The sequence below is a fragment of the Oryza glaberrima genome, chromosome 3 (genome assembly GCF_000147395.1).
Source record: "Oryza glaberrima chromosome 3, OglaRS2, whole genome shotgun sequence".
Taxonomy (NCBI): Eukaryota; Viridiplantae; Streptophyta; class Magnoliopsida; order Poales; family Poaceae; genus Oryza; species Oryza glaberrima.
In genome coordinates this window covers 3486421-3511411 of record NC_068328.1, presented here as the reverse complement: position 1 = coordinate 3511411, position 24991 = coordinate 3486421, and the positions used below count along the sequence as shown (strand labels likewise).

The 24991-nt window shown below is 43.1% G+C and overlaps 5 protein-coding genes across 5 annotated transcripts; 2 read left to right on the top strand and 3 right to left on the bottom strand.

The window, feature by feature from the left end:
• Positions 1-1236: 1236 nt before the first annotated feature.
• On the top strand, positions 1237-2954 carry LOC127766828 (uncharacterized). Its single transcript, XM_052291983.1, has 4 exons — positions 1237-1690; positions 1905-1943; positions 2330-2414; positions 2517-2954. Exons 1-4 carry the CDS (start codon positions 1334-1336, stop codon positions 2597-2599), a joined length of 564 nt encoding a protein of 187 aa, XP_052147943.1. The 5' UTR covers positions 1237-1333; the 3' UTR covers positions 2600-2954.
• A 2827-nt stretch (positions 2955-5781) lies between these two features.
• On the bottom strand, positions 5782-8557 carry LOC127766827 (cyclic dof factor 1-like). The gene is made up of 2 exons (XM_052291982.1): positions 8224-8557; positions 5782-7278 (listed from the first exon to the last, which is right to left on the bottom strand). The coding sequence occupies exons 1-2, from the start codon at positions 8338-8340 to the stop codon at positions 6073-6075; spliced, it is 1323 nt and encodes a 440-aa protein (XP_052147942.1). The 5' UTR covers positions 8341-8557; the 3' UTR covers positions 5782-6072.
• A 5070-nt stretch (positions 8558-13627) lies between these two features.
• Positions 13628-18336, bottom strand: LOC127767672 (probable glucomannan 4-beta-mannosyltransferase 4). Its single transcript, XM_052293084.1, has 9 exons — positions 17825-18336; positions 17006-17104; positions 15747-15999; positions 15190-15300; positions 14981-15117; positions 14780-14893; positions 14498-14697; positions 14214-14411; positions 13628-14099 (listed from the first exon to the last, which is right to left on the bottom strand). The coding sequence occupies exons 1-9, from the start codon at positions 18197-18199 to the stop codon at positions 13937-13939; spliced, it is 1650 nt and encodes a 549-aa protein (XP_052149044.1). The 5' UTR covers positions 18200-18336; the 3' UTR covers positions 13628-13936.
• A 116-nt stretch (positions 18337-18452) lies between these two features.
• LOC127767674 (uncharacterized) lies at positions 18453-19729 on the top strand. The gene is made up of 3 exons (XM_052293086.1): positions 18453-18801; positions 18891-19043; positions 19351-19729. Exons 1-3 carry the CDS (start codon positions 18583-18585, stop codon positions 19504-19506), a joined length of 528 nt encoding a protein of 175 aa, XP_052149046.1. The 5' UTR covers positions 18453-18582; the 3' UTR covers positions 19507-19729.
• On the bottom strand, positions 19348-22993 carry LOC127767673 (pentatricopeptide repeat-containing protein At5g56310-like). Its single transcript, XM_052293085.1, has 4 exons — positions 21211-22993; positions 20997-21138; positions 19830-19988; positions 19348-19494 (listed from the first exon to the last, which is right to left on the bottom strand). Exon 1 carries the CDS (start codon positions 22797-22799, stop codon positions 21267-21269), a length of 1533 nt encoding a protein of 510 aa, XP_052149045.1. The 5' UTR covers positions 22800-22993; the 3' UTR covers positions 19348-19494; positions 19830-19988; positions 20997-21138; positions 21211-21266.
• Between the last annotated feature and the right edge of the window lie 1998 nt (positions 22994-24991).

The window sequence follows — 24991 nt, the reverse complement described above, 5'->3', positions numbered from 1 at the left end:
TCCGAGCTCCCCACGCTGTGCGGATCCGCGTGCTCATCACTTGCACCAACAGGAAACCGCCACGCGGCCACGCAAGACCGTGCCTTGCCCCGCGCGCGCTCGCGAAACCACGTGGGTCCCACGCGGGACTCCTCCGCATCGAACCAGTGAGCGCCACGTCGTCTTGGAGAGCGCCCTCGCCAATTCCCGTGCGCGCCGTCGCCGAAACCTCCTGCCTTGACGCCCTTGCTTGCTGAGCTGGGTCGTCGTTGCTTGGATCATGCTGGCCTGCTCCATCTTGGACTGGGCCAGTCCGGTCCAGCCGTGTGGCATCCTGGCCGAGCCCATGATCACGATGGATTGGTGGCCTCCCTGCCAACCAATCACAGCACACATGCACATCACCTCGTGCATGCATGCACTGCTCAAGCCAATGCACACACATGCACAGCTCGCATGCTAGCTTGCTTGACCAAGTCTTCCAACCAAGTGCATGCACGTGTACTTTCCTCATTGGCTGCATACTACAGTACCATGTGTACTGTAGCACTGCTTGCTCCTTTCCTCCCTCGGTTTTCTTCACGAATCCCGGCGCTTGCACTTGACCTTGCGAAGCCCGTTGCAAATACCTTCACACGGTGTCTGTCCACCGTGTGCAACCTTGTGTCCAATCTTGTCACCCGGCATCCTTGATCGTTCTGGACCTCAACTCCTTCCTGAGTCTAGTCCTGATCCGCCGTTGACCAAGATCGACTCCGATCACCTGCACACACATGAACCAAACAACCGTTGGCTTGGCACAGCTGTCGCAACCTGACCAATGTTAGTCCACGCACACATTTCCTGCACTTTCGGTACTTGTCAATTTCCCATCACAAAGAACTAAAACCACCTATGGTTTCACATGAATCCAATTTTTATGTTATGATGCAGAAAGTTCTAGAATTATACTACCAAATTAAATATGAGCATTACCATTCATTTCGCTTCGAACCAAACTATCATATTTACTATTCAAACTACCAAAAAATTGACATGACATATTTTGGCATCAAATCCAAAGTGGCCCGAAAACAAAGAAAAATCGCCATCAACTCACATGATCTTCGATTGCCTGTAGCTTCTGAACTGCAACGGGAGAGCTCCTCGAAGAACGCGGCGAAGCTCACTTGGTAGATTTGAGATCATTGGCGGCGGCGCCGTCCTGGTCGAGCATGCAACCTGCTCGACGAAATGCCTCCACGGCGATCCTATCCGGTGGGCCCACCTGTAAGTCTCACATGAAATCCAAATAGGAGAGGGAAAAAAAGAAAAAAAAGAAAAAAACCATCGAATCCGAGGAGATAGGGAGATAATGGTGGGGAGGAAGCCGCTGCGCCGGCGGCGGCACGACGCGCCGCCCTCGCCGCCGTCGTTCGGGGCCACGCCTCGGCCGACCTCCCCTCGGTCCTCCTCCGCCTCCGTGGCCGCGGTCGCGGAGGAGCTGGACGGCCTGCTCCTCACGGCGCCGCGGCCGTTGGCGTCGTCGTCGGAGCCGCGGAGCTTCCCCTACGTGGTGAAGCAGCGGTGCTGGGAGAAGGCGGAGCGGGTGGCCGGGCGCGACCCGGAGAGGTGGCGCCGCGACGCGCTCGGCAACGTCGTCTTCCGCAAGCTCGTCGGCTGCCCCGGATGCCTCTGCCACGACTACGACCACATCGTCCCCTACTCCAAGGTCCCAAACCCCAACTCCAACACTGATGAAGGAGTTCGTGTAACGCTGCTACTTTCTTACTTTGATGTCTGATGAATTGATGATGTGAAAGCCCCGGGAGATTTCAGTGCTTCATGTTGCATTTTCATTCGCTTAATTGTACTGTTCTTAGTTAGAACTTAGAACATGATTTTATTTGACGCGTTGCATTACTAATCCTTTTTTGAATGGACAGGGTGGGAAGAGCACATTGGAGAACTGCCAGGTTTTGCAGGTACATGCGTCTCTATAGTTCCATACCCTGATCGATCACTCCACTGTAATTGTGCATACACAGAATTGTGCTAAGTTTATTGTTTGTCGGAGTGAGGTAATGGGGAGTGCTACCTGGTTCTAACTAATTGATACAAACAAGCTTCCTATGTAATGCCGATGGCCCACCTGTTTGCACATTTGCGCCTCTCTTCAGTCACAAAGAAGTTACTCATGATTTTCCTGTTACTATTGAGCATTGATGAAATAATGAAATCGTAAATTGTTTACGATGAAACCTTGTCTGTAGTGTGTTATCTTGTTGGAAAACATTGCTAGTAGTATGTGATCCTATGTGAATTGTGATGCACAGCCTTCTCATTTGACACGGTCGGTTCTTTCCCACAGGCTACTGTAAACCGGTCTAAAGGGAACAAAACAGAGTTATCCAAATCTGAGCTCATACAGAAGAGTGCCTATTGTAGGGTCTCAGGTGAGTAGTATGGCTACCTTGAGTTTTCCACCTTTACTGAAGCTATCATTGATCATAAAATTAATCACCCAACTTTCTAAGTAACTTGTTTGATATCTGCAGGACGTGATATGGATCTTCTTGAACTCTCTGCATATGGGAATGTTAGGCGAGGGCCAGATTCAGGTGGTTGCAGAATCCAATGAAGACGATGGGTACGTCTGAAGAGTGATGATAATCAGTTTCAAAAGGCTGCCTGCCTACCTCAAATCTGATAGGAAAAATCCCAGCTGATGTTTGTGCCAAATATGTATACTCCCAGCTTTATGGGCATTCATCATCCATTTTCTAAGGATTGACCATCAGGAATGTTATGAATTGTGTCATCTTAGCATACTTAACGGATCCTGATTTAAGGCATATTTTATTTTGTATTACATACCATAGTTCCAAGTGCGGTCAGTGTAAACATGTGTCGACGCATTTGTTTTAAATGTGACATCACATTCGTGCCATCTCTTCCCACTTCTGCATATATATACTGCAAATTTTCCACACAAATTGATTGAGCTAACATTTATATCCACTCATACATGTGTGGATGAGGAGGCATGGGGATATATGATCTTAATTTGCTACACATAAATGATGCAATATCCAGATCTAAGCCATGATGATGCCACCGAAGCGAAAATGATTGGTAAGATCTTGATATTTTATTCTTCTTTGGTACTTTCAGAAATCTTTACATTTTTACTTTTGTTGTTCAACCTTGAAAATTCAAACCTGGTTATGATGTGTCAACAGTATCTTAAATGGAGACCATTGCAATTAATGCCATATTTTTCTACCATTTCAAATACAGTACTGTAGAAAAACCCACAGTATTCTTGTCATTTTCTAAGTGTGAAAAGATCCATGCTTCGTACACTAAGAAAGTCAACAAGTCGCTTCGTATTTTCTCCATATGTTTATGTATTAATGGTAAATTAAATTATTTTTCAGTAGTCATCATTTTTTAATACCCACCATTTTTGTTTTACTGTCCAATAATAACATGCCACATATATTTGACTGTTTAGAAATTAGGTGTAAATCTCACGTGATAAATTTTAGTTTACTTTTAAAAAGAATTATCACATGATCATCCCCATAATCATTAACTGTTAGCTACAGAGTTTTGGGAAGACCAGTGGTAACGGTTTGGGTACTAGCCACCTTTAAACCAGACAAGGTGACTAAGTAATATGTAAGTCACACCTTTTTACAGCTGAATATTGAATTGTTTGATATGTTATTTGAAAACATGGGGAAACCATAACCACTCGATTTTGTGAACAAAAAAATTCTGTTGTAGTTTTGGGGACTATCATCAAAAGCCTAACCTAGTGGAAATTACTTGGAACTAACTAGAATCTTGTATAGGTCATCTGATGCCTCCAGATCCACAAGAACTTTACGAATGATTATATACAACCTAATATTATAAGATCGAAACGAGCTCTTTTTTTTTTGGTTCATTCATGGAGAAATATGGAAATTCACTGTCTTCTGTTTGTTCAGTTGCAGGCTTGCAGCCAAACACTCAAGAGGGTTATTGTTTGCTCGGCATACTTTGTTTTCTGTTTTTGAGGATGGCGTGCTCGATGCTCTAACCATGCTCCCGATGGTGGGTAGGCTGAAATCTCACTATCATATTATTTTCCTTTTTGTCTTTTTAAAAATTTCTTATTAAGCTTGACTTCATACATATAATTGTATGCAAAAGCATGCATGATGAGTTTTTAAAATTTAATCTGAACTAGAGAATAGGTTTCTCCTAGTGACCATGTGTCACTTCAGCACTCTAGTGCAACCTTTGCGTTACTTGCCTTTGATGGGAAAGTGCACTCACAAAAGTTTATTATTAAAGCTATTGTCCTTAAGGTTTCTGTTGCCACTGGTGACTGGTGTGTAGACACCAAAAAGGGAACTGCTTATTGGGTTTGACCTTCAAATGTCAAAAGGGGTCATTTCATTTGTTTCATGCCACTGCCGAAAGTCACAAGGGTAGAGATGATACATACCCAATACTTGAAAAATACGATTAATTACTTTCCTGTCACGTTCTATCATATATGAGATATTTCTCGACATGCATAGTTGCATACTTAACATGCCCTCACACCATTCGAAGGCTGCTCAAATAGGAATAAAGGTCAGAGATTAATCATCATAAGTATGCTTAGTCAGAAAATCTTTAATCATATTTTTTCCTTCAAATTTTTATTACGTGTCCCCAAGTTTTCATTTTGTTTCTTTTTTCCCGAGGGAGTTGGTGACAAAAAAAAAAAGGTGCCCTGGCAATATATAGACTAGAAATAAGGTGCACATTGGAATTTTGATTTAAGGTCAAACATGCTGGCTTAGTAAGTTGGCTGGCCAATGGTGTAGGTGGAAGTTCCGTTCAAAAAACCGTGTAAGTGGAAGTGGCACTACCAGATGTCAATGAGTGAAAGGCAGGTCGAATGGTGGTAATAATGCATGTATTGAAAACGTTTCAAAGCTTAGATGTTTTCTGTAATGCATGTGAGACTTTATTTTAGGAGTATCTACCAGTAATATGTTTCTTGATATGATTGGTAGAGCTTCTCGTCCATTTCCATCCATAATATGTTTATATAAGCAATAATAAATAATGTAAACAAATTTGTATATGTTACAGACACATGTCTAGCTGAACCAATTACTGCATGCTAGCTTTTCCATATTTTGATACTGTTTATTCGAAGTTTAATGTTTTATGGAGAATGGAATTTTTATCATTTTTGTTCTTAATTATTCTATGGTAATTATCACATTTTGCTTAATCAGAAACTATTGTTCTTTTGTCAGAACATAATGTTTCTTTTTCTGATCGCATGCTGAGTACTGAAGTGCACCAATCAGATAATCACATGGAAATTTGCACGGACCTAAAACTTTATTTTTTGTGTTCGTCTTCTCTTATTAGTTAGATTTTTTCTGCGGGACAGTCGGCAGTATGTGTGAAGGAGATAACATATATTCCGCTCTCACATTTAAGGTCAGTGGGACATCCAGTAGTTGTCTATCGCTTTCTTGCTTTCTTTCGTGCCTTCCCTACTTTTTGCATCACTTTCACGATCCAATTATCTCAATTGAAAAGTAGAAAGAAACACAGGAAAAGAGAGAGAGAAACAAAAGGATATATAGATAAAGGGAACAAAGAAAATTTGGATACTGTTTCTGCTGTCTCTGCCAATCCTGATACCGAAAGAAATAGACAAAGAGGAAACAAGATGAATATATGCAGAAAAGTATCACATTTCCAGGGCTACAGTGGGACTGGTTTAATACACTGGAATCAGACAGCGACGAATTATTCAGATACTACTGCAAAAGGAAATCCTTTTGATCTAAATATTCAAATCATTATATTATTTATCTACATATTATAAGGGGAACTTGCTCTCCCTATCTTTCTCAAACCCACATAGCTATGTACAAGTTATCTAATACAGCTACTGGGCTTGCTTGTAGCTATGTTAAGTTATACACCCTGACACTCCATCTCCCATACCTAGTTTACAATCCTCTAATGTACAAAATTTCAGCTGTATCACGCTATGTCTTTATAGCAGCAGAAGGCAGCATAAAAATTTCCAAGGCGTTGTTCAAGTCAAGATCCCTCTTGGAAGGTCACCGAGCGTGTTAGGGCAGCCGGGTTCCCCTGCATGAATGGCAAGCTGCTGATCGCTGTGTGAGTTGATGTCTTTGCCTCATCCTTTGACTCAAAAACCTTTGCAAGCTTGCATCCTCTGCCATCATCTGCTCCCACCTTGTCACCCTTGATCCCAATAAGCGACCAGATAGAGCTCCTGGCCACCTCGTCGACATCGTCGATCCGAACCGTCTTCGGCACCCACACCTTGCCATTACCCTTGCTATCCAGTTCCTCATCACCATCTCTAGGGTGCTTTCCTAATCTGAAGCAGTTGGTCATTGTGGATACTGGAGAAGCAGCACTTGATGATGAAACCGATTGGGATTGGGACTGCGGTGGCCATGGAGCGTTCCAAGCTCCTGGAACCATGCAGCCCCAGTATGCAGCAACAGCAGCTGCTGCAGCTGGATAGAATGGAATTGCAATGCTTGAAGTGTAATAAGCAGGTGGTGGTGCCACGCCAAATGGCCACATGGCTCCTCCACTCATGCATGGGTGTTGTGCAACATTTGGAGATCTATCTGCTGAAACTTTCTCCTTTAGGTTCGTTTGGTTCGATTCTTCTGTTTTCGACAATCCTTCAGCACACAAACCGACTGGCATCTCGTCGGTGTTCTTGATACCGGTTGTTGGGATAAACTTATCTTTTAGATGCTTCATTTGTTCTGTGAGGTCTAAGGTGGACAGGTCAGAGCCGAAGCTGAGAATGGTGCCATTAGTCTTCACTGGGGCATAGAGAGGAGGATCACCGGGCAGAGCAGCCCTGACCCTCTGGAGGAAATGGGAAGCGGCCGATACGCTCTTGCTCTTGCGTCGGCCTGCACCCACAGGCACGTTGCGCATGGCACCACCCGCTGTCCAGTACCTCTGGCAGTTCTTGCAGAAGTGGCGCGGCTGGTTGATGTTGTAGTTGTTGTAGTAGCAGAACTTGGTGTCCATGCTGCTACACCGGGGGCACGGCAGGATCTTGTCAGGCTTCTTCAGCTTCTCCTTCTGGTTGGCCGTATCGCGCTGCTGCTGCTGATTCTCTGATGAGTTCTTATCAGCTGAAGAGTCCTCGGTGTCGACGACCTCTGGCTGCGGAGGTGGACTTGTGGAGTCTTGAACGGTGTTCTCTTGAGTTTTCGGTTCAGTCGTGCTGCTGCCACTGTGTTGAAGGTCCTGCAAGCATGTGAAGAAACTTGATGAGTTTTTGGGTGTTAAATTTGCAATTTTGTTCAGTTGGAAACTATAAGCCCACATAGACAGTTTTGTGTTCAGGTTATTGTACCAGGAAGATCTGTGACAGAGTTTGTTCATTGTTTCAGTTTGTTCAGTTGATCTAGTAAAACACTGGAGGATATGATTATGTAACTGATAGCTTGTAAGGCCACATGTTCTGATCTCTAGCTTAGGAAATGAAAATAAAGTTGTGCAATTTGTGTTGGTTAAATCTAGTTACATATGCCTCTAAACTTTTGTAGTACTGTAGGCTAAGAAAAGAAGCAGCTCTGCTTTCATCCAAAAAAGAAAAAAAAAACATGGAAGGCCGAGGAAAAGGCCTAATTGAAACAGTCTGCACAGTCTAGAAACTCATCAAGAAGGTTCCATCTTTCAGATAACTAATTCCTGTATTATTAACTGATACTATCTAAGGAAAGCATGGAAACGAAGCAAAAACAAGATACTTTTGAAGGATTCTTTCGCTAATGGAAACTAAACACGCCTACTCACATTGATATCCCCAAAAATGAAAAGAAAAATAATAAGAAAGTCAAAGAAACACACCAACCTCAGACTTATAAGGCATGTATGTACACTCAAGATTATAACGTTTTAATTACCAATTAACAATTTAATATACAACCTTATAAGTCACGACCAATATATGGACTCCCGGTTGATCACCATGATCATGTTCAAACCAAAGAAATGGCCAAAATTAATCAATCAATCAAATCACTCCCCATTATCCAAGCAAAACAAACCAATCGAATTATCCCGAACTGACCGCTAATTCCGATCGCCACATCACCAGATCACAACATAGTACTACATCGCTTGAATTCTCAAGCCCTCAAAACGATACTACAAAACACAAAAAGGATCGCCAGAAAACACACCAACCTTATCAACATCGCCGGCGGCGCAGGCGCCGGGCTCCGGCACGGGGATGGTCTTCCCGAACAGCTTGATCAAGCAGTCTCCGCCTCCGCCTCCTCCTCCCACCTTGCACTCCCCCATCTCGACGACTCACCTCACCACTCCGCTCCAAAACGAACAAACTCCGTTTCGGACTTCCCCGCCGCCGCCTGCACTACTCCTCCCGGAGACGACAGGCCAACGCCAACGCCGACGAGCTCATGCGGAGGAGGAGGAGGAGGAGGAGGAGGAGGAGAGGAGAGCGCGAGATTTTTGGTTGGATTTCTTGAAATCTTTTCATTCGCACAAGCGAGGCGATGGGATTGGGGATAGTTTTAAGGAGGGAGGGAGGGGGGTGGAGGTGGTGGGGCCCACGGAGGAGGGTGGAGAGCCACAAGATGGATTTGTGGCCGCAGGGGTGCGGTTTTTTGATTCTCTCCACCATCTCTCCCTCTCAACCCGCCTTACTTGGCAATCAAATCCTTCATTGCTGACATGCACACCTATGATATGCTCCTACTTTTCTTTTCTTTTCTTTTCTTTTCTTCCTTTTCTTTTTGTTCTTTCTTTATTTCATTTTCATTTTTGGATCTGTGAGTAATGAGTAGCAAGTGTTTTTTTTTTTTGCTGCTGTGTAAAAAACGCTTGGCTGGTAGTTTTTTAGTCATCGGAGTGTTTGTCTAGCATAATCAGCGATTCGGTTATGGGAATTCCTTTTAGTAGATGATAATATGTCGTGATTGGGCTACAGTGATACGACTGAAACTCAGCTTATGCTGCAAGTTTAGGGCATATTTGGAGTTCATACTTTAAGATGATCATTCTTTTTTTCCGAGGACCAATTTGGTTTAACATTCTCCTAGGAATAAATTCACTACATACACCTTATCTAGGTATTATATTGGACCACCAGGAAACTGAAGGCTTGCTTCGAATGCAAGAAATTCACATGCTTTTTACAATAATTAATCCAATCCTACAAAATTCCTCTAAAAATTCTCCTTTTTTTAAAAAGAAAACTGCTGCTCTTAAGCTAAGAGAGTTTGAGACTTTAGTGGGGACCTCCCATGTTGTGCTCTACTATTAAAGAAAAAGAGAGAGTTTAGGTTTATTTTTCTTTCCACGGAAGCTACAGCTATTTTCTTTTCGGCTTGAAGCATGGGAAATTTATAGGCTCTAAAAGAACACTATGGGGGGCATGCTAGTGCTCCCTCAGTCCCAAATTAGATATCGTTTTGACTTTTTACTTACAACGTTTAACTATTTATCTTATTTAAAGAATTAGTACAAATATAAAAAGGATAAGTCATACTTAAAATACTTTTAATGATAAAGTAAGTCAAAAAAAATAAGTAATAATTTCATAATATTTTGAATAAGACGAATAGTTAGACGTTACAAACAAAAATTCAAAACGATGGTGGGACGGAGGTTTGCTAAAATTCGTCCATCTTTTATTATGTGGCTCTGAGTGTCTGAAGACGGTGTAGCTCCCTCTCCTCAGGCTGGCAGACAAAGAAAATGACAGTGTTGGACTGTTGGTAATGTCTTTCAGCTTGCAGTGGCACTATCTCAGCTGGTTTCTTTTCATTCTTTGCGTGTATTCAGGCTTTGATTTGTGCCTTCAGGGGAAGGACAATTTGATCGTGATGTGGTTGTCAATATTTGCAACTTGATTGTTATTGTTGCACTGACTATACTGAGTTCTCATTAATCCTAGTTAGGCTAATTATTAGTATCAGACAGAGATTCTTTGTTTCAGGTGAAAGTTTACCTGCTACTGGAGCTATTAATACATCCTAAATGTTCGATGTTAAGTTCAATACTGAAGTATACTTCAGACAAACATGCATGTTGGGATGCATGGACCGTGGAGACTTGTTATCCTGATGTCTATATATGTAGCTCCATCCTGGGATGATTGCACTTTTTAGCTAACGAAAGTCTAGTATGTCTTTTCATGCTAACTGTTCAGTTTAGTAATAAGCTAATTTTCGTGGCTACCGAACATATTCCAGTTATAGCGTACTATTTTCCACTTCAACTGTACAACAAGCTGCCAAACATCTCCTGTGGATGCCAGAGTGGGTGACAGTTTGCTCCAACTCAGCTTTCTGTTAATCTCCAGGTCAGGCTTTATTTATCCTAACTTTATCATTTAAACCCAAGGTATGACTAATTACTGGAAATAATGGGCTAATATTTTCAGGTCAGGCTTTATTTATCCTAACTTTATCATTTAAACCCAAGGTATGACTAATTACAGGAAATAATGGGCTAATATTTATAATCCTTTAAGGGGAAAAAAAGATCAAAAGCAAATTTACTCCCTCCGTTATGTACTCACATGTTATAAATCTTTTTAGGTAAGACAAACCTAAAACAACTTAGGAATGTCTTTTTAGATAAGACATTCCTAAGAGTTGGGATAAATCTCTTGCGCACGTAAAACATAGCAGTTCATTAGCACGTGATTAATTAAGTATTAGTTATTTTTTTTGAAAAATAGATTAATATGATGTTTTAAAGCGGCTTTTGTATAGAAACTTTTTTTTAAAAAAAAAACACACCGTTTAGCAGTCTGAAAAGCATGCGCGCGGAATACAAGGGATATGTGTTGGGAACGCAGGCTACCGAACACAGACTTATAATATAGAACGAGGGAGTATCTCCGTTATGAGATCAGGGCTATCGTACAGTAAACCAGGGTTTAAAATTTCGGCTCAGTAGGACCCCCCATATGATATTATTTGGGCTGGAATTTTTAAACTTTTTCATTTTTGGTGAATTTGGCAATATTTTGTTTAAATTCAACCAAATTTGGTTAGAAAATTCAAATACTTTTGGATTGAAATTTCCGTATCTCGGCACCCCCCGATACAAAATGCTGAAAACGAAATATTAAACCCTCCAATAAGCACCCTACCCTTTTATTGTTTTTCTGTTTGGTAGCAAAAATTAAGAACAGAAAATTGACCGAAGTTTACTTAAATTGAGTGGTGTAGGACAATCTGACTCTGCTGAGTTAGGCTTAGTCTTCCTGGATTTATCTTTGTGCCGCTATACGTGCTCTTGTGTGAACCGCTCGTGTGCGTTGTTTTTGTTGTATACGCTTGTTTGGTTAACTTGTAAAGTGCATTTTGATAGTTCCCTCTTGCTGTGCCCATTTCGAAATACCTTTTGAGAATAGCTATACTTAACATAGGCCTTGTTTAGTTGGGAAAAATTTTTAGGTTTGGTTGTCACATCGAATTTACAAACACACATTTAAAGTATTAAACGTAGTCTAATAACAAAACAAATTATATATTCCACCAGAAAACTGCGAGATGAATTTATTAAGCCTAATTAATCCATCATTAGCAAATGTTTACTGAAACACCACATTATCAAATCATGGCGTAATTAGGCTAAAAAGATTCGTCTCGCATTTTACCCGTAAACTGTGTAATTGGTTTTTTTTCCATATTTAATACTTTATGTATGTGTCCAAATATTCGATGTGATGGGTGAAAAGTTTTTATTCTGTTGGCAACCCAGGTGCTAGTTTTCGCTTTGTCAATTCCTGTGTTCAAACTTAAAAAATGCTGCTGCTTGGAAGGAAGGTCAGTTAATTTCATTAGTAGTTCATGTTGGTCATTGGCTAGAAAATTTTGGTCGTAATGTTTTTCCTTTGGAAATTAGATTGCATACGTTTACATGATGGAATTAGTGCACCTTTGGTTTCATACTTACCATTGCACCTTATCACACTTACATTATTAGCCATGCCCACGGTTACCTATGCCATGCATGTTAACAATGGCTAGCGCGTCATATATAGTCATGCCCGCACCTCATTTTCAGGATAAATAGACTTTAGGTGCCTATCTTTTTAATTTTAACTGAAAGCTGTCAGGTGAAAGCGGAATTTTCAAAGTTAAAAGTTGTGTTTCTATTGAAAGTAAGCCATTATTCTGTTTCACTGATTATATGAACCTGTTGTATTCCTGTGAAATTTCTATAATCCCAGTACATATATTTCATGAAAAATATGTCCCTTTCTCTTTCTGTTAGACAGTATTGCAACGGCTACATATTTATTTGTCTTATTAGTGAATCTTACATGTAAAATCAACCATATATCTTTTGTTAATACTGTGAAGCGTGTGCGCCTAAGAAGGTAGATGTTAACCTACTCATATATATATGCTCTTCATAAATTGCGTCAAAGTTCCTCCATAAAAAAATGCACCAAAGAGAAAGTATCAAAAACTTGATGTTGGAAATTGGCAACATTGGCAAAATTTTGATATGATTGGCTTATAATATTGCCAAAATTATATACATATTGCCAAAAATTGGTAATAAACTAAACGTGACTACATAATTATTAATTTTACCAAATAATGTTATGGTTGAAAATGTTATCAATCTATAAACAGGCTCTTGGTTCGAACTAAACGTATCTTAATCAATTAGGTTTCTTGTGATGGAAATTGCTCATCGAAGCACGAGGTGATGGGTGCTCGTATTTCACATCTACTTTTTTTCAGTGGTTAATAACTAGGTGACGGTCTAGTCTCTCTCGATGTGTTCATATAGGTATTGGTGGGGGTAAGCATGTGAGTGCGTATAGAGACGTATATGTATACATTATTTTGGGACAAAAAAGAGATAAACTTAGTTTGGTCGGTCAGTTAGCATACGTGGGATTGTCTCATATTTTGATTCCTACGTGTCAAGCGTTGACGGGGAACTTTTGGTACCAAAGCCGAGATTTTTGGAAGTAGCAAACTTCCAAGATCGATTGGAGGTGCCTTAATACAAAAGATTATCCTAACTGGCAAAATTTCACACAGGCTCAATACACGTGTAAGAAACAGAGGATGAATGAGTGTTTCGTATCGATGATACGTGCAACAAAATAAAAGATGACTTTTCGATTGAGCTACTTGTCAGTGGCACTGTACCTCACAAGCCGTGACAAAGGAAGGTCACGTCCAGGCCCCAACTGGTCGGCCTTTTTCTCCCATTTTCTTGTGCTCTCGTGGGACAAGACACAAGAGAAAAGAATGGCTAAGGAAAAGAACGAGAGGGTCACTTACATCACAGGCATCTGTGGAAAGACGAAAGCCTCTGCAGAAAAGTTAGCATCGCAAGAACAAGTGGCGATTGTAACAAGTAGACAGCTGCGATCTAACTAACAAAGTATAGAAATCGAAACCGCAAAAAGAAAAGAAAAGAAAAAGAATAGAGAAATCCAATCCAAGCGTATATAGACCAACAACTGGAGTTAGATTTTTTCTCTCTGGCATGAAAGCAAAAGGTTTGGGAGTTCTTGCCTGGTCTTCCAGCTTAGTTTGCTTCTGTTCAGTTGGAAGACAGCGATGTGTAAAGAAACTAGCCATAGATGGGTGATGGGTTCTTTGCATTATGCATAGATACGAGCTTCACAAGTTCACATGACCTGTGATTAGGCCTGATGGGCTCTGGTCCAGGCCCATACCTCAGATCTACACATCAAGCTCACCTGCACTGCAGGGGCTGTAGAAAATGCATACAACAATGGTAAAAACTGGAATGTTTACAGGTGAGATTTTTGTGGTGAGAGCTTGTCCTGTTTTTCATTTACAAAAGAATTGCTTGTAGTTACAGGATGCAATCATGAATTGGGGAAGAATGGATCGTTTGGAAGTGAAGATGATGTATTGCTGTGCTATGAACAGGGGGTAGATGTCCCAGCGAAACCGAATCCCAGAGCAATGAAAGCAAATGCCTGGAGGTAGATGTACAGGTAGTAGTGCTTGGCCCCGAGCACCAAATCGTAAGACGCGCATACCAGGAGGTAGAACGCGACCATAAGCTCAGGAATGTAAATCCTGCAAGGGTGAAAAATCAGACAGACATGTAATTTCAGGCATGGATTTTCAGTTTTTCACTGCTCTGATATCAGAGGGTAACTGGTATATGATCGTAAGTAATTTTTTTTTTACCTCTCGACGCAGTCTGTTGGCTTCAATGGTTCAAGAAGAGGGACTTCAAGCTTGTCCTTCACATGATCACCAACCTTTTCAGTAACCACCCACTGATTGACATTCATGGTCTCGAGCAAGCCGGTTAGAGCTGCACGCATCCGGTGCATGGCCATGACATTCTCGAATAGAATCCAAAAAGGCATCAGATGGATGGACCTGGTATATATTAGATAAAATCTGTAATCTTGGAAAATTGATGGGCAGATTGAGAGACGTTCTCTGCAGGAAGAATTCATTCTTACCCAGGATTTCTGATGGCGTTCATGATGGTAATGGCAGTGGGAATGTAGACCATCCCCCAGACAGGAATGCTGACTTCAGGGACCATGACAGACAGCGGAATCACAACACAGTAGAACAGGAAGGTCAGGATGGGAGCGACGACCCTCCTTACGAAGAAAAAGCTGTAGAGTAGATGAAGTTTTTTCCATACAGATACGCCCTGAATCACATATAACCGGGTAAAGAAATTATTGCATGACAATCCCGTAACATGTTCCATTCTGTCATTGAAGAAGGCTTGCCTTGTTTTTGGCAATTTCCGTTGCCATTTTTCTGAAGAGGTTGGCAGCACCACAAGTCCATCTATGCTGCTGATGTCGGTAGGCTTTGAAGGTACTTGGGAGTTCACTCTTAACCTGATCAAGATTCATTATTAAAACAGGGTAAAATATTCATATATGCTTATCAAAGGATCAACATATACAATCCTCACAAAGACATACCCTTATATCACCAACATACAGGAATTGCCATCCCTTGAGGCTTGCCCGTACAGCCAAGTCCATGTCTTCCACAGTTGTGCGATCCTTCCAACCTCCTGCTTCGTTAATAGCTGATACCCGCCACACACCAGCAGTACCTGTAGGCAGATCAGCGATGTTAGGACCAGGCATGAAAAGTTCATGTAAGTAGTTCTGATATTGGATCTTACCGTTGAACCCAAAGAATGAGTGCATAGATGAGCCTGATTCCTGCTCTACTTTGAAATGATAGTCCAGTGACATCTTTTGTATCCTTGTCATAAGGCAAACATCATAGTTCACTGCAAAATTGCCCAGCAAAGGCCAGGGCAGAACAGCCTGTAATCAGAATGAACAAAAAATCTCACTTAAAATAACCAAATGACACCACATTACCCATTGAAAACTTGAACAAATTGTGTCAGAGCGTTAACATCTATATCCAAATTATGGGTTTTCTGGGACCCGACCAAATTTACTTTTAATAACTTAAAACGGTGCAACATTGGATGTGCCCTTTTTTCCAATAAACTTCCTTTCATTTTCATTTAGTGCTATAAGCTCTTCATAGTTCAGTCTACTTGATGAACATGATCTGAGAGTTTAGTAGACAAACAGTACATATAACAGTTGAGTGACCAATTCAACAGAAACATAAATCGGACTATCAGACCAACAACTGAAGCACCCCTATTTAATTTGACTACCCTCACAAGGTTGGAATGAAACAATGAAAATACTTGCTTACCAAACTCCCAACGTGTCTGAACCAGACCAATCTTTGGGTTATGCACAAGAAATGGTATTGTTTTTAGAAGGAAATCAGATTCAGGTTGGAAATCTGCATCGAAAATGGCAACAAAATCGCACTGTTGGGTATAGATATGTTCCATGCCCTTCTTCAAGGCTCCTGCTTTGTATCCCTTCCTGTTATCTCTGATTTCATACTTTATGTTAATTTCTTTTCTCGCCCAATCCTTGCACTCAAGCTCCACTAGATCCTGCATTTGACCAAAATCTAAGTAAAGAAACAAAAATCCTATTTTAAGCTCTAACTCTAAATAGAAAATAATGATGGATTGTGGATTTCTAAGCAGTGAAAGTACATAAGTACACTTGATCAATCTTCATCTACCTGAAAGTAATCTTATAGCGCATGAAGTAAAACTTCATGATGTCATGTTGAACTACTTTGATTCACATAATGCAATCAACGCACAGCTGCAATTATTAAGCAGAACGACGAATTCTTTTATTTTATAAAAAGAGAAAGAACCTCCTTGGTTACCGCATAGGAAATAACTGCAGTAATTAACATGTGCAATGTTGAACATAGATTATCCAGTACTTCACATGATGGGATCAGCTTACAGCTGCAATTTTTATTGTCAAGCTGAATTATCAAACTATATCATTGCAAATAAATAATAGTAAGCACAAGCTTTGTGAACCCAGTATTTTAGCATGTTTAACTTCATCACGCATTTGTATTGTTATTAATTTGCAAGTGGTATGATCCTGTGGTTATCCTGTCAATGACCTCAGTTTAGGATATTATGGTTAAATAAAGGTCTACAAGTGGTAGCTATGTCAACTACTCTGTGTTGTGTTACATGTCTAGCAATCATGAGTAGACCAGCAATTGAGTATCTAGGGAAAATAATTTTGGGCATGTACTATATATCTAAGATAGGCAAAATACAGGTCACACTAAGATCATCAACCGTTCTATTCTGCGTGGTCAACTCACAGAAATATGTGGGGTGTACTTGGTTAATCCACAGGATTATGAGCCATCATCCTTCTGCACTCCACAACTGAACAACGTAAACCATAAAAGGAAGCAACAAGAACTATGAGGAACTAGCTACTTGTTTGACATGAACATTGCATGGACCGTCTCTTCATCTAAGCCCTTTGCACCGCCAATTTGCCATGCATGACTTCTGAAAATACTTGGCTCGAGTAAAGGAGAAAACTAAGCATGTATGCAGAAGTTTAACTTACCTTAATGGCCGGATCAGTGGAATCATCCAAGACTTGGATTATAATACGGTCCGGAGGCCACGTGAGAGCACATGCAGCTCCAATAGAGAGCTTGTACACCTGCACAAGAATGGCAGATGCATCACATTTTCACATGCTGGAAACCAATTAGCAAATTCTTTGAAACATTACTTGGATGCTTGTCAGACAAAAACAACTAACATTCAACGCGCAGTCTTAGTTAACATCTCCACCAAATAGACAGAATGCTAAACCCATTAGATGGCGATTGTAAATTGCCCTTAACAATAATTTCCTGGATTAGTTAGCTCCTGGATATTGCTGAACTACAAAACAGTTCTGCAACCTGGTTTGCTTTGCAAGGCCCGCAATGTGGGCCCTCATCCGGTAGCATCTAGCGGGCACGCTATGTCGCTATATTGATAAAACAAAACCCCACATGTAACTAAGTCCTAGTGATCTGAGCACAGACAGGGTCCCACGAGCCATTATTCCAGCGGCTGATTCAGAGGCTCGGAAGAACAAATTCTAAATCAACAGACTAAAATATCAGCGCAAATGCGCCACACAATTAGAAGAGATTAACAACAGCGAGAGCTGCGAAGCAATGCATTGCGGATTAACAAGAACGAGAGCTGAAGCAATGCCTCGCAAAATGTCACATGTGAAAGTGAAAAAGCGCTAGAGCATTAAGCAAGCCTGTCCAACCATCGCTGGGAGATTTGGATGCACGCTTCCGATTCCGAAGCGGATCGTACACTGATCGATCACGAAATTCAGCAGTGGAAGGGGGGAAAAGGGAGAGTTCCAACGCCTCACCTCCTTCTCATTGTACATGGGGATCTGCACGAGCACCATCGGGAACGCCGCCGCCTCCCGCCCGCCCGTCGCCGCCTCCTCGTCTTCGCCATCGCCGCCGCCGACGCCGCCGCTCCCAGTGGTAATGGGCTCCCACTTGTACCTCCGCTCCGGCACCCGCCGCAGCAGCTTGACGGCGACGAGGCTGACGAGGCTCATGTAGGCCACCTCCAGCACCAGCATCACCGACATCGCCATGCACGCCCACACCGCGAACTGCAGCACCGGCGCCACCGCCCGCGCCCGCACCACCGCCCACGCCGCCGCGATCTGGTCCCCCGAGGAGGAGGCGGCTGCTGCTGCGGCGAGCCGCCACCGCCCCCACTGCCCCTCCATGCGCGCGCGCGTGCGTTGCTCAGCTTTGGGCGGGTGTGGAAATGGTGGGCAAAGCTTTGCAGCGGGTTGGCTTGTAGTTGTACTACGTGAGTAGTTTTTGACGGGGCTTTGAAATTAATCGAGGTTTAGATGGTGAGATGAGAGCACAAAATGGATACGGAAAGAATAAACTCGAGGGGGGAATTTTGCGATTACACCCTTGCTTAAGCCTTGTATTACCTGTCAGGTGACAGGTGGGGCCCCAGAAGTGAGGACAAATCCCATTCCTAAATCCTAATCTCGGGCACTGTAGCAGCTCCCACCGGGATTCCGCGCCGCACCTGCTCGACGGATTGCCTGCCCACCCCAAGCAGCTAGCCAAGGTCTCCACCCGTGGGCGCGCCATGGCATCGCTCCGCGCGGCCCCCGGGTTGCCATTCTCGCCGCGCCCGGCGTGCTGCCGCCCTCCCAGCTCGCCTGGCGTGCAGTTCTTCACTCCGGCTTCTGCAGGCGGCGCCGGCGGAGTCGGGCGCCGGCGCTCGTACCCGAGGATCGAGGCCACGGCGAGGCACGGCGCGAGGAAGGAGAACCCCAAGGTCAGGAACCGCAGGCTGCAGAAGAAGGTACGGCTCGTTCCAATCTGGCTCACCATGCAGCACAAACCAATTGCCCTTCTGCTAACATGTACCGGTTCTTGCCGCCGGCGCTGCAGTTCAATGGCACGGCGACGAAGCCGAGGCTGTCCGTGTTCTGCTCCAACAGGCAGCTCTACGCCATGCTCGTCGACGACCACAACAGGAAGATCCTCTTCTACGGCAGCACGCTGCAGAAGGCCATCTGCGGCGACCCGCCCTGCGGCGCCGTGGTACGCCGCCCACTCCGTTCCTCCACGAAATTCTTTGAAACAACCCGCACAAGATAGTGCGATATTTCTATTGATAAAGAAGGAATAAAATACAAGCCTACAGTCCTGGGAGACTATAGACAGGAAAAAGAAAATATACAACCACACCACGCGTCTACGTCTGATCCTACTGCTTAAAACAAAACAAGCACACAACACCCTAAAGGAATAGGACTTCTAAACGACGCCTCCAAGAATTTCACCTAGTAATTAGACATAAACTGCTCATTTGTATTGATATCTTGAGCTGGCTGGCTTGTTGTGACAGGAGGCAGCTGGGAGGGTCGGGGAGGAGCTCATCAGGGCGTGCAAGGAGCTGGACATCACCGAGATCTCGTCCTACGACCGCAACGGGTTTGCTCGAGGGGAGAAGATGATGGCGTTCGAGGTTCCGGTCTCGCAGTACGGGTTCCTGCCAAGATAGCAACAGCAAATTGTTAGAGATAGAGATGCCTTTCTGTAGATAGGATAGTAATAGTGTGTATTTGATGAAAAATGAACTGGAAACATGTGAATTGGTGGCTGTGTGTTACTGTGATGCATCAGTTTCTTGGAGAGCATGCAAGTTAATTCAAGTTTCACAGAAGATATCGAGTCAGAATCTGCTATGGAACAATACTTCTTCACTCTCGACATGATTCAAACCTTTTCTTCTCTCTCGTTAATTGTGCATATTTATTCATGTATTGATTACTGTCCAGGCAGGAGGTAAGTTAGCATACTGTGCTGAAGCTGAACTTCTCATACCTGTTTTGAGCCGTGGCCGTGGGCACAGCTTCATCAACAACTGATTCTCTGGACCGAGCCGTCTGGTTCAGCTTCAACATGCTGATCCTGTACCAGAGCTCCTATCAATATGCCAATATAAGCGCCCTTGTGCACATTATCATGCAACGTATGAAGAGTCTGCCAAGACACAAAAGCAGCTCAACAAGAATATACTCAATATAGTGATCAATTGATAATATGCAATATGGAGTCCCAATTAACACTCAGATTTTACAAAGAACAGAGAGGACTGGTATATATACTCATATGAGCAAGCGGTTTTATTTTGTCCATTCTAAGTGTAGGCCTTGGTAATCGAACAACATGTTTTACTACATCAGTGACAGAGTGAGAACAATGGTGAGTAGCAAATTCACTTGAACAGTAAGACCAGTTAATTCCAAAGAATGAACTTGAATAGAAAAATCCATTCAAAGAAGATTTACAACCGTGCACATTGCTAAATATTATACTGGTTTTAAGTGGATATCACAATGCTACAAAACGTCAGTACAATCCCCATAGAACAGAAAAAGGTTTACATGTAATAGTTTTTCAAAGCTTTGCATTCCATAGTACAAGTGCAAGTTTTCCTATGTTCAGAAAAGGTGTAAAGGTTCCCTGGATGATTTTATGCAGAAAATGGTAATAAAACTCAAATAATGACAACTGTAATTTAATGAAATTCATTATAATGGATTTTGACAGATAATAAGACATCAGCCCCATGTGGTGTTGTAGTCCTATGTAACATGAAATGACTGCTATGCTGTCTCCAGAGGTGACAGACTGACAAGTTTGAATCTAAGAGATTGCATAATTGACATGTTACCAAATTAAGCTGAAAATCTACCGCAAGGAATTCAGGTAAGAATATTTCGGAGAATCAAGTAAACATGAAAAATATGATGAAATGCCTACAGTGCCAAAGAAAACCCCTTTTTCCAAACCATAATATGTTGACATAACCAAGACGCTAAGTAGTACTAAGTACTGTCGACCCAAGGAATCGGCAATTGTGGAGAGAACTGTCACATAGACTGCTACTACATGCTCAGGCCACTGTCCCAATAACTCAACTGCAAATAAATACCCACTGACTCAAATTTGCCATATGAACTTTGAAAGGATAAGTTGATAGCATACATGGGGAGCTGAATTCTTAAAGAGCCATGATGAAATCTTTCCCCTCCACAATTTGTTCAAAAAACAATTCCCTCCACAATGATTGTTGCGTTTCTGGCCCACTTTTGTAGGATAGCAAGTATAGCACATTAGCATACAGCACCTGTACAGTTCAGATTCAGGATTCACACTTTCACAGTTCATCAAACAGGGGGCCTGCAGTAAGAGACAATACCTGATTATGCTAGTGATCCAAAGGGCAAAAGCAGGTGAAATGCAGCCTAGGAAAAATTACGGCTGAGGCAGACAGGGTGTGCTCCAGCTGCTCTGGCCTGTAGTTTTTTGGGCCCCGGCCTGATTCATGATCCGTCTGATCTCCATGGCCTCTGTTGTTCGTCCAGAAGCAGCGTACATGTCGCTGAGCAAAATGTAGTACCCACCCTCCTCCGGGTTCAGGCTCCTTAGCTTCTGGACCGCCCGCTCTGCCATGTTGATATCCCCATGTGTCCGGCATGCACCAAGCAAAGCACCCCAGACCACACTATTGCTTGGAATTGGCATTTGTTCTATCATTTTGTATGCTTCCTCAAGTTGCCCAGCCCGACCAAGCAAATCCACCATGCATCCATAGTGCTCAATGGTGAGGTCCACTTTACCATAGTTGCCACTCAAGATTGCATTGAACATGGCACGCCCCTCCTCAACAAAGCCCTTGTGTGCATATGCGGTGAGAACTGCAAGCAGTGTCGTCCCATCAGGCTTCACAGATTTGCCATCAGCCAGCATCCGATGAAACAAAGCAACTGTGCTCTCCACATCACCATGCGATGCATATGCCGAGATAAGTGTATTCCAAGATGCCAAGCTCCTCACGGTCATGCCATCAAACAAATTGCGTGCTTCAGTGAGGCTCCCACACTTGGCATACATGTCCATGAGTGCATTACGGAGTGACACCATCCACCCGAAGCCATTGGAATCAACATACTGACACACACGCTCCCCAGTTGCAAGGTCCCCGAGTGCAGTGCATGCTGACACAACGCTCAGCATGGTCACTTCATCTGGCTGCACCGGCATTGCATCAAACAATGCCAAGGCCTCCCGCGGACGTCGTGCCCTGGCATACGCGGATATCATGGCAGTCCAAGAAACAACATCCCGGTGAGGCATCTGATCAAACACCACGCGTGCGGCATCCAAATCGTTGGCCTTGAGGTGAAGAGTCAGCAGCCCTGAGAAGGAGATCACATCCCGAGCAGGCATTTCGTCGAACACCCTGCGTGCGTCCCCAACAGCAGCCCGAGACGAGTAGCCATGGAGCAGCGCGTTGTGGACATGCACGTGAGAGCTGCCCGCGCCAAGGCAGCCGTGTTTGATCGCATGGGCGTGGAGGTCGGAAGGCAGCCGCCGCTGAGACACGCATCGCGAGCAAGACTTGAGGGCGAACGTGAAGGTGAAGGCGTCGGGGGCGGCGCCCGCGCGGCGCATCGCGGCGAAGAGCTCGATGGCGGCGGCGGGCGAGGAGGACGCGGCGAGGCCGCGCATGAGGGTGTTGTAGAAGAAGGCGAGGTGGGAGGAGGCCGAGGAGAGGAACGGGAGGTGGAGGGAGAGCAACGCGGCGGCATGGCGGAGGTCGCCGGCGGGGGAGACGGCGGCGAAGCGGAGGAGCTTGGCGAGTGCCGCGACGGCGTCGGCGGCCGGGAGGAGGTGGCGGCGGCGGAGGAGGGCGCCGTGGAGGAGGCGGAGCTCGCGCTTCGTCGAGCACTTGCCGGCGAAGGATACGAGATCACCTGGCGAGATCGACGGCGACGGCGGCGTCATCGCGGAGTCTGGCTGCGCTCCATCGGTTCAGAGCTTTGAACTGTCGGAGCTGATGAAGTGCTGAACAATCGCTGAAAAATTCCACACAAATGGTTAAGTTAGGCGGTTAGCATCACACATTCAGAATTTCAGGCTGAAACTTTATAAACCAAAACTGCAAAGTTTTACACATTCTTATTTCTTCAAACTTCTAACTTTTCCATCATATTAAAACTTTTCTACACACACAAACTTCCAACTTTTCCGTCACATCGTTCCAATTTCAACCAAACTTCCAATTTTAGCGTGAACTAAACACACCCAAAGTTTAGTCGCCGAAATGAGGAGCCTAGTGGCATTTGAGTTTTTCTATTAGTGAATATACCACTTCAACTCCTTTTTCTTCCATGTTTTTTAAAATCTAAGACACAACTTAAGGGCTAGGGCAAGTACTGTAAGGAAGGGCATCCACAATATCAATCAAAAGCGGGCATTATACAATAAAAACACCTATATGGGCTGCCTCTATACATTGTAGATGTGGCCTTTAAAGCATTAATGGCTAAAGTAGTCCATATGGCTATGGGTTGCCCACAAGAGAATACAATATATTACTTTTTGAGTTCACTGTTTGGAAATGAATATAAAAACAAAAGCAGTTGATCCATGACCCTGCAACAGATATATGCTGGTTGAAGGTTGAACGTTGAAGTTACCGTTGCCTTGAGCTCTATGTTGGCTACAAAACTTGCTCGACAGCTTGAGCTCCATGTTGCCTATAAAAACAAAATAGACAGAGCTTCATAGTACACCTCCTCATTTCATCATGGATTCATCCAACAGAAGTTTCAAAAACCTCCTAAATCAAGAATCTCCAAGCCTAGAAAATTCTAGGCACTACAACTCTCCTCCCCAACAATTCTCCAACCGTTTTCTCCCATCTCAGTTTTCCCAAAGCTTCAACCCAAATTTCTTACATAATTTCTACCCATTTGGTGCCCCAGGCAACTACCCACCATATGGTCATTCTCCTCCAAGCTTTCAAGCTACTCAACGTTAAGGAAATTGGATACAAGCTAACTCACCAAATCAAGTGTTTGGAGCTGCAAGCAACAGAGTACTCTTTGCACCACATCAAATCACCTCAGTTGAAGTTGCTGCCAACATTTCTTCCCATGGGTCGGAGTCATCCATTCCTTGCCCTACAACTACAAGACAGCAAGAGAAGCAGCCACTTAACATCGAAAAGTTGAGTGATAGCAGCGAAGAGGGAGTGAGGAGAGCGCCACGCACCAATTGGAAGGAAGAAGAAAACTTGCGGTTTGTTAGCGCTTGGTTGAACAACTCAGTTGATTCTGTAGATGGAAATGACAAGAAGTCAGAGTATTACTGGAAGGATGTAGCTGATGAGTTCAACAGCAATAGGCCTAGAAATGCACATACAAGGACAATCAAGCAAATGAAGACACACTGGGATAATGTCAAGAGGGATATTGCAAAGTTCTATGGGGCTTATGCTCAAGTCAGAAATACATGTACTAGTGAGTACTTTGAAGACATGATTATGGAGAAAGCCCATACATGGTACAAGAATCAATCACAGCAGAAATCTTTCACCTTAGAGTACATGTGGAGAGAACAAAAGGATCAACCAAAAGGCCCACCCATATAGATTGCTTGGACCACATACATTGCTGTTGCCCTAAGCCCGTACATATTACCCCTAAATTTGCCACATAGGATTAGATGATGAGATGGAGGAGAGTAGTTAGGAGAGAGAGAATGAGACACCCCTCATGCAAGGAGCAACCTCTACACAATCTCCAAGAAAAGTGCAAGATGATGTGAGAGTGGACTAATATTAGAGTTTGTGTATTAAATGTGATATATTGTATGTGTTACCTCTTAATTAATGGATTAATATTGGAGTTTGTGTATTAAATGTGATCCATCCGGTTTCATTTTAATTGACGTTTTAGATAAGCTTATGGTCACACTTTTATAACTTTGAGCATCAATAACTTTAAAAATACTTAGTTTAAAGAAACTAGAACAACATATATAGATTGGTTTTTCAAAACACTATAATAAAAGTAAACATGCATTTATTTATTATATATATTATAATAGAAAAATAAGGTCAAACATATATTTTGTAGACCGTGTTATTGTCCAAAACGTCAATTAAAATGAAACCGGAGGGAGTATGTGTT